Consider the following 17279-nt stretch of genomic DNA (forward strand, 5'->3'; position numbering starts at 1 on the left):
AGTCTGATCAAAAATATTTTGTCAAAATACCCTTTGAAAGAAGCATCTCTTGATTTCATAACAACAAAAAAACAAGAAGAGACATGTTTCATTAATGGATGAGAAATGGTCCCAAAACAAAATGCAGAATGACAAAATCCATAACAAAAATGATTTGATAGTTTAACACCCTACTAGGATCAGCTACTCTGGCAATATCTGTGTTTTGCCAAGCAATTTTGATCACTTGTCATTCTGAGGATGTTTCGTGATAATATGACCAATGACAACCTCCTTCACAGACTCAACAACTTGTCTCTTGCTCACCAACTTTCAAACTCGATTCTTAAAATTCTTGTAATTATTTGACTGAATGGCCTGAAATCCCCCTATGATATTCAAATCTCCTATTTGGATTATACCACATAGAAAATAGTGGTTGGATAAGATTTAACGGAGTTGAGGCAACAAGTTTGGAATCTGGCAGATGCTGGTCGACAAACTCGAGTGATAGAGGGATGTCGATCTTGGCAAAGACATTTGAGCAATTGATGTTATGGCAAGACCTGGCTAGGCAAAATAACTGAGGTTCCTCAATTGAGAGTCATCTTCTGATTCAACTCTCATCACTATTTTGGAATCCATGGTAAAGCCTCCAATCTTTCCCATCTTGATAGCATGTTCAATTATTTCAGCAATCCTCTCAATATTGTGTCAATCTTCTAATGTTGTTGTGATCTGAGGATTGTTGGAAACCTTTCAAATAATAGGTAATCTTAGCAGCGCCCGGAAACATGCAGTACTACCACTGCTGAAATTTGAAATCACGCGCTGTCTCTACCAAGGGAGAAACTGATGAATCTGAAACTCCTCTGCCTCCTTTTTTATTTCTCACTGACGATGTAGCAAACAAACACCTGTAGAGGGAGTTCTGCTCTATTAAAGTATTAGTCTTCTTCCTATTTTTCAGCCTAAGTTTGTCTCTTCTTCTTATTTCTATGTTTTGATGCTGACACTAGTGGAAGACAATCATAGATGTTCTAACACTATTACACCCCTTCTTTGATTTCTCATTGGCAGAGCTACAAACAAATCTCTGTAGATGGAAACTGCTTTGTTGAAGTTTGAAGCTACTCCTATTTTTCTTACCAGGTCTGGCTCTTCTGCCTACTACAGTGTTTTGGTGCTGAAACTGATGGGGTAAATTTTCATAGTGTCTAAAACTATTGCATCCCTTCTTGTATTCTCCCTTCACAGATCCGCAAATGGATTTTTATAGAAAGAGCTCTGCCACGTTGAAGTTCGAGGTCTACTCATGTTATCAGACAAGGTATGGCTCTTCTACCTACTATAGTGTTTTATTGGTACAACTAGTAGGAGAAAGTTTCATAGCATATGAAACTACTACATCCCCTCTTGCATTCCCAACTTGCAGATCCACAAACAAATATCTCTAGAGAGAGCTCTGCCACGTAGAAGTTCAGTGTCTAATCATGTTTTTTTAGACCAGCATCGAGTGCTGTTGAACTAGAATTGAGCTCACAGTAGGAGTAACTTCAAACAAGACTAATGCACCATGCACAAAAGGCTAGCAGCTATTGGGTGCCATTGAAAGATGTGGAGGTGCTGAACAATTAATAGTGCAGCTTAGCCAGAAAGAAGATCATCTTGAATTGATAATTGAAGGTGTTGATGCTGCTATTCAGGACTGAAATGAAGGAAAAGGCAGAGCATCGATGCTGTGACCACTACTGGTGGAATGCTGACAAGAAAAGCCAATCATTTTTCTTGTGTGTGTCGTAGACTAACGATGTTCCTACGGAAGGTTGTGCAGGCATTCCTTTTTCATTCTTGATGCTCAACACTTGTTCAAGCAGATGTGAGTCTAGCTACTTCACCTTTGATGCTCTAATTTTCTTTTGATAATGAGCCTATATCTTACCTCTTTCTTCATTTCCATCATCCTTTTTCAATCAGGTATAGCAAAGCTTATGTGGGGGAACCTACTTTTCAACCCGATGCATGCATGATAAATGTATGAACATGTAATCTATTTGATGAACTTGCCCTTCGAGGGGTGATATATGGTCGTAACTCTTGTATGATGAAACAAGAATTTTTATTCTTGCTTAAACTCTACAATAGAAATTTCTTGAGTGGTGACCATTATATCCCCCATAAGTCCTGAATTGAAGATGCTTCAAAAGGGGCTTGCTCGTATGCAAAACAATATGTACGGAGCATACATCCTAAAGGTAGGTTTTAATCTTTTTACGTGAGATATAGGGTAGGTTTACTACTTGATCTTTTAAAAAGGGATCTCTCGTTGTCTTAGTGATCACCCTCTTGAAAGCAATATGGGGGCTCAGTAGGCACTAAGATGGCATGTATACCAACCATTACTAGTTTAAGCACTCAACGAAGAGTTAGGGCTTACACAAACTTAAAAGTCATAAGGTAAGTTGCTAGTCCCCCATTTAACCTGAAGTTTGTATGTGCTTTCCAAAATTAAAACATGTGATTTGACATGATTTAAAAAATTAAAACATAAGCCAAATTCTTAAAGCTTTAATAAATCAGTTATTAAATCCCAAAATATATGTAAAAACACATTCTTATATTTTCATGTGAAATACAACATGATTTTATTTGAACTTAAGATATTTGACCATATGCAAATTAAAACATTAAATTCCTTTTTTTTTGTCTTTTTGATTTTATAATTCAATAACATACATAAAAAAGATTACAATAAAAAGCTTCGGGAACAGTGGTGACGCGTCTTCTCCACGCACCGCTGCTACTATTGGAATGTGGGTCGTTGGATCTGAAGCCCCACGGTCTCCTCTTTACTCCTGCATCGGCGGTGACCTCCACCTTTTCTCAAAAAGAGAGATCTAGCTGCTTTAGGGTTCGACCTTCTCTCTCCTTCAAATCTTCTTCGCCGGTGGAGATTTATTGTCACCTGAAATAGAAGAAAAAGCAACACAAGCAGCAGTTGGTTTTATTTAAATTTTACAGCTCTGTTCTTGTTCCTTTTTTTAGATATGGCGGCTGTGGGAGACGAGGACCTGGTTCGATCAGCGGGGAGAGGTCGGTTCGGTTTTTTTAGAGAACTGGTTTGGGTTTTGTCGGGATAGAAAGAAAAGAATAAGATAGATCGCGTAAAAGAGAGGTCGGGTGGTGAGCGAGGAAAGCTTCTGTCTTTTTTTTTTGGCAAAGAGAGGGGACAGATAAATGTTAACCTTACAATTAAGAAGGACCGATGTCAGTCTTGTAAAATCACAAAGATAAAAAAGAAAGAAAAGAAAAAAGAAAGAAAGAATCAAGTGAAAAGTTTGATCAAACTTTATCATAAAAGAGAGAGAGAGAGAGAGAGAGAGAGAGAGAGAGAGAGAGAGAGAGAGAAGAACCCTACCATTAGAAAATTCTCAAAGAAAAGAAAGAAGCAAGTTCAAACCTTGCCAACAGGAAGAACACAACCAATTTTGGTTCTAGTTAAAGGGGATCGCCACATGAGATCTCAGGTTAGCTCAACCACACAGATTTTGGTTTTGGATAAAGGGGATCGCCAGATGGTATCTCAGTTTAGCCCAACCACACAGATTTTTGGTTTTTGGATAAAAGAGATCACCGAATGAGATCTCAGGTTAGCCCAACCACACAAAAGGATTTTAGTTTTGGTTAAAAGAAAATCACCAAAGGAGATTTCAGGAAAAAAAAATAGAAGAAGAAGAATTTAGAGGGGCGCCAAGGTCAGGTTCTCAAGATAATCAAGTTATGATCATTAGTTCCTAGTTGAAAGGAGATTGCGGTAAAAACAGAATTTCAGATGAGCTGAGTTTTGAGAAGATCAAGATTAAAAGTTTAGTTTGTTTATCTTTACAAAACTTACTACGCAAAGTCTTTGCTCCGTAAGTATTGTAAAAAGAGAGCATTTGTTGTTATCTATTTTTGGGTTCCCATAAAAGAAATGAGAATATATATATATATACACATATATATATATATAATAATAATAATAATTATTATTATAATAGGAGCGAGAAAAGGATTCTTGAATGCCCATAAAATGATTAGAAATTGGTTGAGGAGGTTCAAAAATACAAGAATTGAAATTTGACAGTATATTTTTTACTAATAAAAGCCTTGTTGACAAGGAAAATTCAATTTGAGGAAGAAAATTTCAAAATCAGATGTTTATGGACTCAATTAAATTTTATCAAGGATTTGATTGAGTTTATGGAGGGTTGGATTGAAAGAAAAATTGATTTTAAAGTCAATTTAGGCTTTTATTGGAAGAAATTAATCTTATGTCAAATTATAATTTTTAAGAGTTGATTTGATCAAATTAGAAGCTTAATTGCATAATTATTGAAGTTTGATAGCTAACTAGGGATCAAATTATAGGGATCAAATTATATGGATCCAGAACCAAAGACTGTCTTGTAAATAGCGTTAAAACCAAGGGATCCAATTACAATTTATCCAGGGGTTTGGTTACAAAATTGTAAAAACATCCAAGGACCAAATCAGAAATATCGTTTAAATTTGCAAAACGGTGCCCTTTGACTGAACACTGTTAACTGTCTTCTTCAGAGGACGTTGCGTGCAGCTGGCTGAGAGACGTTGCAGCAGCGAAGGCGCTAATTCGTTTCAATCAAGGGAGCATGTCTCACGGCTGATATCTCTCGCCACCATGATGCACGCCAACTGTTACTCTGTCCCTACAACAACAAACGAAAACGCCTACATCCTCTGGCTATAAAAAGCCAGAGGATGTACTGATGATTGGGGGGGAACACGAAACAGAGAGGGAGAAAAGGAAAGGAACAAAAAGAGGGAAACACAGAAAATAGGAGGGGGAAAAGAAAAGAAAGAAAAAGGGGGGACAAAGGTGAGAAATGGGGAAGAGAGCAGAACAGGGGATAGGAGAGTGGAATAGAGGAGAAAAACCAGAAAAGGTGACGGGCAGGAAAGTATAGAGAAGGTGGAGAAAAACAAAGAGAATGAGAAAGAACAGAAAAGGAGAATAGGGGAGGAGCAGAGAGGGGAGCTAAAGCGAAACTAGAGAGGAACTAAAAAAATATAGAGGAGAAAAAGAGAGAGTACAGGGGAGAAGAGAGTAGAAAAAAAAGAGCAGAGAAAAAACCAGAAGAAAAAAAACCAGCGTTGATCGTCTTCATCGTCTCTAGAACCAGTCACCACTGATCCTGCGCAGAAGTTTCATCGCCATCGTCTTCGTCTGTCTCTGTTACCAATTAAACTTCATACATTCTCTTCACGTTGCATTTTTTTTTCTTTCATTGCATGCATTTGTTCTTTCATTTTGTGTTGTTAAAGTGAATTATAATTTACTTGTTACTGATTCAAGTCAGTGATCCAGCTGGCCAGATAAGAGGCACGCGTTAACTTCCTCACACATATATATTGGTCAAGTGAATTATAATTCACTTGAACAATTTCAATTCTCTAATATAGAGTTATTTTTACGACAAAGTTCTATCTCAAATATGAATTTTAACCTTTTGAGCTTGTTATTTACTTTATTGTGGGTTTTTGAATCAATATATTCATAATATATTCATGAGATTCACATAAAAAATAGATTAAGGCTCGATATTTTTTATTTGATTTGATTTTGAGATTTTAGTTCATCTAAATATGTTTGGTGGTTAAAATAGGATTTTAAAGGTCATTATGATAGTTTGTTTTTCGTATTTTTAAGTTAAAAAATATATTTAAACTTTGATTTTTAAGTTCAAAAACTTATACCCGATTTTTCGATCAACCTTCAATGATTGTAAATTGATGTTGGAAGATAACACATTGTCCTTTCCATTTAATAAAAAATAATAGGAACATATTCATCCCTTCATTAAAATACCTAGTAAGATGCCTAGTCATCTTTGCTGTAATTGATCAGTTTTTTTTTTGTTTAGTTTTTTTTTTGTTATATCCCTTGTATTTTTCTTTGGCTATTCGCTTTATGGCCTTCTCAATATACTCTCGATGATTATAAAAAAAAAAGAAAGATGCCTAGCCATCTAACCTAGTAACACTTAGCCTTTTTAATTTTAGGCTGGTCAAGCAAGCTCATTCTTCCAGCCTAGGCACATCCAACATTTTTTTAAATGGTCTTTAATTTTTTTATTTCATAATAAGATTCTCTTTTAAAAAAAATATTATTAGAATGATATTTTAAAAACTATTTGATTATTCCATTGTTTTCAAATAATATCAAAGCTTTTTATGGTAATATTAACAATTATTTTATGAATAATAATATATAATGTGCAGAACTTTTTAAAAGCTTTACTAACGAATATTCAACGTGAATAAAGTATTTTTTTTATTCTTTTTTCAAATTTATTACTCTTATAGTTTTTTATACATTAATATAAAAATTATCAATTCATGATTTCTTTATTTTTATTTAAACTTGTTTTAAGATTATGATAAGTTTTTAGTTAATATATTTTCATAAAAAAAGACATGTTTTGTTTTTAAAAAAGAAAAATAATAAACATATGAATAAGAAAAGAGTATTTTGATGAAAGGGATGCATTTTTTTGTCTTTATTTCAAAAAATTAGGATTTTTTGGATATTTATTTCAATTATCTTTTTTATTTAATAAATCGTATTGCTAATAAAAAAAACTATGTTTTTATATAAAAAATACAAAAATAAGAAAAGAGAATTTTGTCTAAAAATAATTTTTCTCTCTAAAATTTAAATAATTTCCTTTCTTACAAATATATATTTAAATTTTCATATAATTAAATTAAAAAGTGCCTCGCGGTACAAGGTTAAATATTTGCATGTGCAATCTATTTTTTACTTCTTACAAGGAAGATAAACTTCTCGTTGTAGCTTTATATTATTAGCATTAACAACTTTTTTGATGTTTTATTAGTTCATATGTTTTTTATTAATTTATTTTATTAAACACAAACATCATCTTTCAAGTTTCAAATTAAAAATTTTATGATACTAGATAATGCATCCACAATGTCAACCTTTTTTATTTGATTTGATGTTAAAAATTAACTTGAAATTTTATTTGTAACATAACACTCATGTACTAGCAAGTAGAATGCAAAAAACTCTACACCCCCAAGATAGTGGATATATTTAATTAGTGTATTTATTTTTAAGGTAGTGTTTAGTTACTATCTTGGGATAGAAAAAATAAAGACAGTGAGAACAAAGAAAGCAAGACAAAAAATATATATATAATTATGTTTGGTTATAGCATATAAGAAAAAGTTATTGTTTTTGTATTCTGTTTGGTTATGATAGATAAATCATAACAAGATATAAAAATATATATATATATTTTACCTCTAATATGTATTACTGTCAAACTTTTATATTTTAAAAATAAATAAAATACACACACACTTTGGTTTATATTGAGTTTTGAAATTAATAATATTATGATGACTATAGTTATAAAACTGAGATTGACCAGATGAGTCAACTCGGGACCTAGCCAACCTAGGGTCTTGACTCGGATCGACCCACGAGTCTAGTTTTAAAACTATAATAGTAAACACTTTTATCCTTATATTGACTCGGGTTGACTCTCCTGTGCCTTGCCCTGGGTTGATCTCCGAGTCAGGTTTTAAAACTATGATAATAACCACTTTTATTCTTATGCTGACCATCCCAACTCATGACTTAGGTTTTATCCCGACTTAACCTCTGACTCGGATTTTAAAACTATAATGATAACAATTTTTATCCTTATATTAACTCAGGTGAACAATCAACCCGACGCGTGACTTGGGCCTTGCCCCGGGCCGACTCTCATGTTGAGTTTTAAAACTATAATAATAATTATTCTTATTCATATGTTGACTCGGGTCATCTCGGGTTGACCTTCCCAACCCGTGACCAGAGTCTTGCCCTTGGTCAACCCTTGACTTGAGTTTTTCAAATAGGATAATAACTATTTTTATCCTTATATATCTTGTTAAATAATTCTTGAATTGAGGGTTTTCTTACAACGATACTTTAGAAATAAAAAAAAATATATATCTATAAAGACATGTTCCATCTTTACTTCCTGTTTTAAAAATATAAAAATTCATTCTAAAATTATTTTAATAATAAATTTATTTATATATTTAACTTTTAACCAAACACATTTCTACTTCAACAATTTTTTTTCCCCTTTCATCTTGTAACCGTAACTAAGCACTGCTAACGTAATCCTTTTTATCTCAAAGGTAAACAATAATATCTGGTTTCTCTAGTACTTAATTTATACATTAATCGTTGAAGATATGAAGGGTTGTCTTTATTTGAAGCTCCAAGTTTCATAAGTCAATCACAGGGCTATGAGCAACTAATAACTTCCATAGAGTTTCCCTTTAAATAAATACCAACTTCCTATAGATTTTCTACAACTCTTATTGCAGATGGCTAAGAATTAATCTAAGCTGGGAAAATTAAGAAAATGATATATTTTCAATTTCCACTGCCTTTTTTTCCTTTATTGGTAACAACTTTTTGTGTGTGCATGAATCTAAAACATGGTTAGATCAGCATAGTACTTATTAATCCATTCTTTAATAATCTTGATCTCTATCTTTCGCTGTGTGACCAACCATTCTGGATCAGTTTCCTTCGCAAAAAGTATATCCAAGCAATGAGACCCTGAAATTAATGTAGTGAATATTGTACCGTTAATTAGCATGAACTTCCACAAAATTCCCTTGTACAGATTTCTCTGTTTTCACTTTGGTTATAGCATTGATGGAGCTTCCTAGCCAAATTTTGATCCTATTTTCTTGTTTCAAGTGAGGATATGATTGAATGGAAGGGCGTGCTTACCATTGACGGTTTTGACAGCTACAACAGTGTCTGAAATGTTCTCCAAAACCCTAGAAATACAGATGATCGGACATGTTAAATTTGGTTAGGTCTATATTTTATACCTGTGAATGTGACAATCAGAAGTCACAAAATCATTGTCTTTTTCAATGTTGTTAGTTACTTACCCTCCACTACTGTAAGGATCTCTTAGCCCGTTGGAGAAGATGATATTGCTAGCAAACCTTTGAAGAATCAATTTTATACTCTACATAGTAAAAAGAAATAAAGATTAAATTTTTGTGGTGATGTATATGACCTCCCGATCGAGGTCAAGATCAAGAAAATAAATAAATATACAAAGAAAGAATTTTTTTTTTTAAAAAAAAGATGAAAACATGCATTAATAGAAGATTAAGGAGTTAATTAAAAGGAGAAATTAATTAAAGAGAACATACATGACCTCCGTAATAGGTAGTAACCCAATGAGGACGAGTTGGGACACCATACAAACTCTTGCAATTCTCTATATAGTCTTCTAAATCAAAAGGATCTGGTGGGAACATGGAATTATTCCCAATACCAATAGGCATCGCCATCTCACTGCATCTCTAAACACACAACATTGAATTTTTAAAATTAAACTTCTAAGAGTATATAAATTAAGAGGGTCTTATGGATTCATTATATATATATAACTTCAACACTAATTATTAATTAATCATGGAATAAAAATAGATATATAGAGAAGAGAGAGAGAGAATTAAAAAAACTAGGAGAATAAGTTAAATTTTTCCTTATTAATTTTTAATATATTCTTTTGTTATGAACTCAAACATAACATAATTTATTAACATGAATAACTATGAACAAATGAATTTTAACACAATTCAATTTCTTTATCAAATTAATTTTTGTAATAAATCAAGTTAGTTTAAGCATGTCTCCAGTATTTATATTTTTATTATTATAAAAATATTTACTAGAAAAATATAATAAAGAAAGATTTAAAATATAAGAATATAATAAAGAAAGATTAAGTCTAGAATATAAAGATAAGTAGAGCAAATTACCCAATAATTTATTGCTGAGCCTAGATCAAAATGTTCAAATAACTTTTGTATTCTAATTTTCTTTCTTTCTTTCTTTTCTTTCTTTGTCTCTTTTTTTGCGCCACTACTATTAATTGTCACTCAACTCTTTTAAATGATGTTGCTATTCAAAGCGTGACACGTGGCATCAAGTTTCTTAAGCGCATGTTATAAAACTAGTGGAAGCACTAGTTACCATGAAATGAATTCATATCTGATTGAAATACCAGTCACTTGTTTAAATTGTTGATTATACGTGTGTGTGTGTGTGAAAATAATTTTTTTAAGAGAAAATTATCAATAAAATAAGAAGAATAAATTGAAGACACGATGATTAAAAATGATAAATAAAAAAAAATATTAATGTCCTAACACTAATTGATATTAATTAAAAATGAACCATATTAATTGAAATTATATTTTTTACTATCTAGAGCTGTGTTTGTTTTATAAAAAAAATATTTTTCTAGAAACTATTTTGTAAGATATTTTCTTAATAAAAAAGTTATTTTTACACCTTTTGAAAATAATAAGAAAAATATTTTCTTAGAAAAACAAAATATTTATTTTCATACATAGTTGTTGGAATTATAATAATAAGGTGAGCGAAGTGATGTTACTCATGATAATAACAATAGCTGAAAAGTAATAATAATTATGATTGTGATCGGTATATATGAATATATAAATGATAATATTTATAGTGATAATAATGCTGCGTTGGGTGATGAAGATTGTTACGATAATGATAATGATAAGTGATAATAGTGGCAAGATAGTAATTGCAATGGTGTTCAAAGGTGTGGTGGTGGTGGCAGAAGAGTGGTTATAATGATTAATTATTAGCAATAATGATGGACGGCGCAAATAGATGGTGGTGCTGATGCAAAAATAGTGGTTGCTATACTACCAGCGTGAAGAATACTGTTTCATAATTTTAATGAAGAATTTAGCAAACTACATATAATACAAATCAAATATTACGTTATCTTAAATTATATAAAAAACCTCAAGCAATTATGGAGGGAAGAATGGAAATAAAGTGAAGAAATAATTGTCATGCGGATTAATTTACTAGAAGAGTAATTATTTTACCTGCCATTGCCACCCCACAGTTGTTTCAGATGGGTCGGTGTGTGCATTGACATAGCACGAGAGGTTTCCATTATAAGCAACAAGACCACCAAATATTCTGCTTAGAATATCATCTCCAAAACCACCGCCATCTATGCCCTTACAGACCTCGTTAACCGGATATGTTGGTGGCCTGTTGTACTGAGCAGCACTAGCATACATTGTGTCTAAGTGATCCTTGAGCTCAATGGCATCAGCCAAGGGACTGCAGCAAGGAAAATCACGTAGTATAGTTAATAGATCAAAATATATAACAAGGCTATATATTAGCATGTACGATTATAGTGAATATATATTCAGTTGAACAAGCAACGTTAAAGAAAATGAAAATATATATATTACTTGCAAGTCTTGAATTTCTTGCTAAGCATTGAGAGACCATCGGGTTTGGAAGCAAGTTCATCAATTTCTGACCATGACGTTTTTATAGTCTGGTAGCAAGTCTCACTAGCTTCCTGCACTCGCAAGATTCCCACGTATAAAACAATATTATTTATCTTATCTAAGAAAACTAATTTAAAATGAGAAAATTAAAGGTGAAAACTCAAAATATATTACTCTAAAGTCCTTGGTGACTATAGAATAGTATCCATCCTGTGGTGTGATATCATCAAAATAAAGAATTGGTGCTGATGAGGCCAAGGCTCCGAGGGCAATGTGAGGGTACTTGAGCCGAAACCACGAAGCCAGCACTAACAAACATGGAGAGAAAAAGAATTAAGGAATCAAAGTCTTCTTCCATAATATCCATGGAGAACATATAGTACGTATCCACCTACTTCCACCATATGATCCTCCAATGACGATAACTGGAGAATATTGAGCCCTTAGTGTCTCCTTTATGTGAATGATAATGGCTGCATAGTCTGCTATAGCCTGGGCTGAGTTGAAATACCCTAGTTTGCTTGCATCCTTCAAGGCTTCCTCCCTTGATCCAAATGGGATTGATTTTCCATAATATCTGTGCTGATCGATGACATAAATATAAATATAAAAAGACTATTATCACCAATCATTAGGTTCAACGTACCAAAGACAACATATATACAAATACAAGCATAGGCAAGCCTAATTAAATTAAGTGAACTAATTGTATCCGTACCTCAATAAACACCAGGAGAGAATTAAACTGAACAGCGTTGTCAACTAGAAATCCAACAGCGGCAAGATCTCCATCAATCGGTGCTTCTTCACCCAGACAAACTAAGATTGGTGCACTAACATTCGCACCACCCCAATACTTAGAATTGATCAAATATCGTTGCGGAAATTTGTCATAGCTTTCAGGCCTATAGTTGAAGTGATCAAGTGTTTGGTTGTAAAAAAATGTTTCAAAATCTTCTCCATCAAATTCACCCGAAGTAGTTTTATCAGGCTGGTCTTGCCAAACTCTTGGCCCTATTGGACTAAGCCTTGGAATAGTATTAAGACGTTTTGCAGTTGCAGTTGCAGTGGTTAAGGAAAACAGTAAGAAAGACTGGAGAAGAAATAGCCTTTGAAACATCATGGCAAGATGTGTCCAGCGGCTAGCTAGGTTTGTTGTTTTGAGGTTTCTCTGGTGATCCAAAGCCTGTATCAGAGCCATCCTTAAATAATAAGATCCCCCTTTACTTTGGGAGGGCTTTGACTTTTATACCCCCACACTTTATTGTACTTGAGGATCACAATAATTGCGAGAATCTGGCTCCAGGGGAGCGGCGCAATATCTTTATGAAAATCCAGGTTCGCTTTCGAGTTTTACTAATTAATTAATTAATTCCCAAGTCATTCTTGTATATTGTTGGATTAGTGTGGATCTACAAATCGGTCCCATTGATCCAATGATATATATATATATATATATATATATATATATATATATGTGAAGTTTATTTTATCATATTTTGTTAATATTTAATGTTACCAACTAATCGGATATCATTGTTGTATTGATGTCTGTCTACATCATTAAATTTGTTTGATACATTTAACACACAAGTCCGAATGCCATTGTCGAAAACTATAGAAATGAAACCATAACCTAAGATCTTGGGCTACAAGTTAATCAAATTAATATCATTTTATTCAGATCAAGTGACGTCTTGATTTACCAGGTCAATTGAGTAGCATTAAATTTATTTTTATTTTTATTTTTATTTTCTTACAAACTTACCCTGGACCAAGTCACAGCCTGCCTGGCAGGAACTTGTAAAACATGTTAACGCGGTCTTGATGCGTTCTAGAAGAGAGTCAATAACAGCAGGAGGCTGATTGGATCTTTGCCCCTTTGATTGCGCAGTAGAGGGCATTAATTTGCGGCCATGGATGGATGGCTGTAGATATTGAGCAACACCAGGTCATGGCTAAGAATTATTAATCAAGCATCAAATTGATAAATAATGAAGGTATTTATGATCAATATTTCGAAAAATGTTTCGAAAAAACTGTGCTTTTGTTCAAAGATAGTATGGATACCGTCTTGGAAAAATCGATGTATCACATCAATGAAGGTATTTTGTGATCAATATTCAGCACCTTCGATAACATCAGAACATGGTAGACCCGGCGGCTGATTTTACAGGTTTCACTAGTTTACTGGTCGTGCTAATCAAACTTTTTTAACATAAATAAAAAAAAATTATTTGATGTTATTATTAAATTTTATTTAAGGAGCTAGTTAATCTAGCTAGAAATCTTCTTATTTAATTTTTTTTCTAATTTGAATTTAAAATTAAATTATATGAGAATTATTCTATTAATGTAACCCAGTTGACTTAGCAAGTTTAAAGGTAACTCGGATAATCAGTGAAAAAACATGATTTGATTTTAAAAAATAAAATGAAGATGATATTTTTTTAATAATGAGACGCCGACATATTAGATCCGAGCCATGCGGCTTAACCTAACAAATTCATCATTTGGATAATTGAATCCATTGAATTTTAAAAAAAATTAAACTAATTTTTATTTAATTATACAATAATAAAAATAAATTCTTTTAAAATCAAGCACAAATCAAATATCATGATGTTTGTTTGAAACTACAATAATAAAAAACAAACCGAAAAAAATTTTAAAAACAATTTTAAAATCAATCAAATGTTAAATAATAAAAATAAAAAAAGAATGATAGAAAGGGGGGGAATGAAAAAAAAAACTTATTAAAAGAATTAAAGGGGTTATATTATACTGTGCACTTATTTGCTATTCATTCTGTGAATTGAAATAGTAATTTTTTAAAATTTTCAATTTGATCTTCAATCTTTCATTTTGCATGCATAATTAAACCCTTTTAAGCCCAAATTAATAGCCAATAAGTTTTTTTTAAGAGATGATGAAATTAAAAATAAAGAAAAAACACAAGCAAAATAGGTGTAAGATTCTAATGTCATCAAAAAAATTTACTATAGTCCTCCATTTTTTTTAACTTAATAGATGATTAGTTCCTTAGGTTTCCTAAAATTCAATTTTGGTGCTAAATTTTATTTTCATCATTTTCAATTCTTTTTCTTAGAGGAGAGAGAGAGAACTCGTCAAATTCCAGTATAAAAAGAGAAAGCTTGTCATTAACACCTATTCTGATCATAAAATGGTTAAAATTGGTGTCAACATGTTTCACTATGTGAGGGGAGTCTTATGATGATTGTTTTAAGTCTTAATATAGCCTAAAATACCAGATGTAAGTTGAGGATGAGATATTTTATTCAGTTTAATTTATGGTTTGTACCTTTTATTTTTGTTTATTAGGTGGATAAGTTAGTTTCTTGATGTTCTAATTGTGTTTGTAAGGTGTTTTGGGTTGAAATGGGTTCAAAAACAAGTTTTCTACGTAAAAACCCCTTCGTTTTAATTTTCTAGCCACCACGGCGGTGGCCGAAATATGGATTGGCAGATGACACATTGTCTGCAACATTAGACAACATGGAAAGATGAGATTTTTTTTGTTAATAATAATAATAATAATAATAATAGTTTGAGACTTTTTGTCATAATTTTTAGACTTGTCCCAGTCAAAGGCTCGGGTTCCAGATTTTGATCGGGTTACCGGGTCGTCCAAGTTAAATTTAAAAAAAAATCAAAATGACGTTGTTTTAGTAAAAAAAAAAAGTCAACGGGTTGAAACCGGGTTTTGCCGGGTCAACCGAGTCGCCGAGTCACACCGGGTTTTTTCTTTTTCTATTTTTTCTTTAACTGCCCAATTCCAGCTTTGGATGGACCGAGTTTCAAAACTATATTTTTGTAATGATAATCATGTATTTTTAGCAAAAAAAAAAGATATGGATAAAAGAGGTTCCGATTTACTGTCAACAAAAAGACTAGCGGTGACCTAAAGGCAATACTTCACTATTTTTGTTGGTTATTTTTCTTAATATATTTTCATTGATTAAGTTGTAATTTACACAGCCAATGAATTTTAAAAATAGTGATGTATGTTGCTTGAATTTTGATTCAATGAAATTGCTATTTATAATTCATGATAAAAACAAATGTCATGTTACTCAATTGTATAGAAGCTGTCCACGAAATTATTGAGACATTCCTCTAGTGAGAAAGGACTTAATTTTTTTTTCCTTCAAGACCTTGTCCTTAATGATGAATAATATATAGATAAGCTTGATCTATCACAAACTATAAAATATAAATAAATACTAACCTCGCTGGGGAGATAATTAATTGATAGGGAGTGGGAGGTTTATATATAATCCCACATAATTAAAATGCTAGTGTGTTAAATTAAAGATTGTATTTACTGTTTACTACATCACAAAATACTATTCATTTTAATATTTTAATAGTTTTTTTCACCTTCATATTTTTTTTCAAAATCTATATTGCTTTCCTTAATTTTATCATTCAGTATTTAATTTATTAAAGATCGGACTTCATAATTTATTTTGATTTACTTTTTATGTGGCTAACTCGGTCACATGACCCGTGTCACGAGTTTAGAGGATTAATCTGGTTGACTCGAGATTGTTTTGTTTTTTTAATTTATAATTTTTTTAATTTCATCATTTAATATTGGATTGATTAGGAATTAGGTTTCATGATTTATTTTCGATTTGCTTTCTATAAGGTTATCTTGATCTTATGACTGGGGTCACATGTTTTGCGGGTTAAGCTAGGAAAACTTGATTTGTTTTATTATGTCCTGTTTTTAGATTGATTTGTTTTTTTAATTTTATCCTTCAACACTAGGTTTATTGAAAGTTGAGCTTCATAATTTGTTTTTATTTTCTTTTTATGAGGTCATTTTAGTCTCATGACCCTGGTTGTGGTTTTGACAAGTTAAACTAGGTTGACTCAAGTCATTTATTTTTATTTACTTTTTATAGGGTTATTCCGGTCTCATAACCCGAGTCATGGGTTTGTCAGGTTAACTCATGTTATTTTTTTGTTATTTTTTAATTTTATTTTTCAAAATCAAATTAATTGGAAATTGAGCTCATAATTTGTTTCGATTTGTTTTATTTGGGGTTATCATGATCTTATAATCCGGATCGTAAATTTGACAAGTTAATCCTGGTTGACCCGAGTCTATCTATATGTGACTGTTTCAATATTTTTTTAAAAAAGATGTATTCTTGACTTTTTATTAGTCAAACTATGTTTTTATTGGTCATTCATGTTGTTTTGTGACCCATCAACTTAATAGGTTATATCAAATTGACCACTATATAGTTTAATTTTTTTTTTACTATGAGAAAAACATTAACAATGCTTAAATATTTTTTTAAAATATTTTTAAAAAAATTAATTGGACCCGCAATATATCACATGCTAAAAATCTAGTTATATGCTGTAGAGGGCAGCATAATTATTATTCTTTCGTTTATATATATATATATATATATTGAAGTAGCTAGCATGCCCGAAGAATAATCATCGAATGTTGGAAAGAGCGCACTTTGTAGTCAAGATTCAAGAGTGGTGTCAGTGTCACATAAGTCATGAAGCCTAGAAGTACATTGTGTCACACGATCAGGCATGGTCCCGTAATTAAAAAAGATATATTTTCTCCAAGAAAATTTATTGAATTTCTATAAATACACCAAATAAATACAAGGGTGTTTTTTTATTAAAAAAAATTGTCTAAGCAATAATTTAGTCTTCGTCAAAGTATTTGGTAGATTTTTATAAATTCTTTAATTTCAATTACATATGAAGAATGGCATCAATAATTCTTCCAAGAATTATGATAGCAATTGTGGACCAAATGATATGTATGGAAGAACTCTCGTCAATCACACAAATTATGATGGCTTTATTCGGCG

General features: G+C 31.8%; 1 protein-coding gene across 1 annotated transcript; it reads right to left on the reverse strand.

The window, feature by feature from the left end:
* Positions 1–8324: 8324 nt before the first annotated feature.
* On the reverse strand, positions 8325–12625 carry LOC133697058 (uncharacterized). The gene is made up of 9 exons (XM_062119395.1): positions 12128–12625; positions 11805–11991; positions 11584–11717; positions 11368–11480; positions 10987–11230; positions 9259–9411; positions 8989–9068; positions 8822–8871; positions 8325–8644 (listed from the first exon to the last, which is right to left on the reverse strand). Exons 1-9 carry the CDS (start codon positions 12608–12610, stop codon positions 8514–8516), a joined length of 1575 nt encoding a protein of 524 aa, XP_061975379.1. The 5' UTR covers positions 12611–12625; the 3' UTR covers positions 8325–8513.
* Between the last annotated feature and the right edge of the window lie 4654 nt (positions 12626–17279).

The sequence above is a fragment of the Populus nigra genome, chromosome 1, assembly GCF_951802175.1.
Source record: "Populus nigra chromosome 1, ddPopNigr1.1, whole genome shotgun sequence".
NCBI lineage: Eukaryota > Viridiplantae > Streptophyta > Magnoliopsida > Malpighiales > Salicaceae > Populus > Populus nigra.

Excerpts from the sequence above, each read along its gene's own strand:
- LOC133697058 (XM_062119395.1), bottom strand. The coding sequence starts at position 12,610 with ATGGCTCTGATACAGGCTTTGGATCACCAGAGAAACCTCAAAACAACA. Across the intron at positions 11,718-11,804 it reads TGGAGGATCATATGGTGGAA|TGCTGGCTTCGTGGTTTCGG; the intron begins GTAGGTGGATAC and ends CATGTTTGTTAG. Across the intron at positions 8,645-8,821 it reads AGCTGTCAAAACCGTCAATG|GGTCTCATTGCTTGGATATA; the intron begins GTAAGCACGCCC and ends CATTAATTTCAG.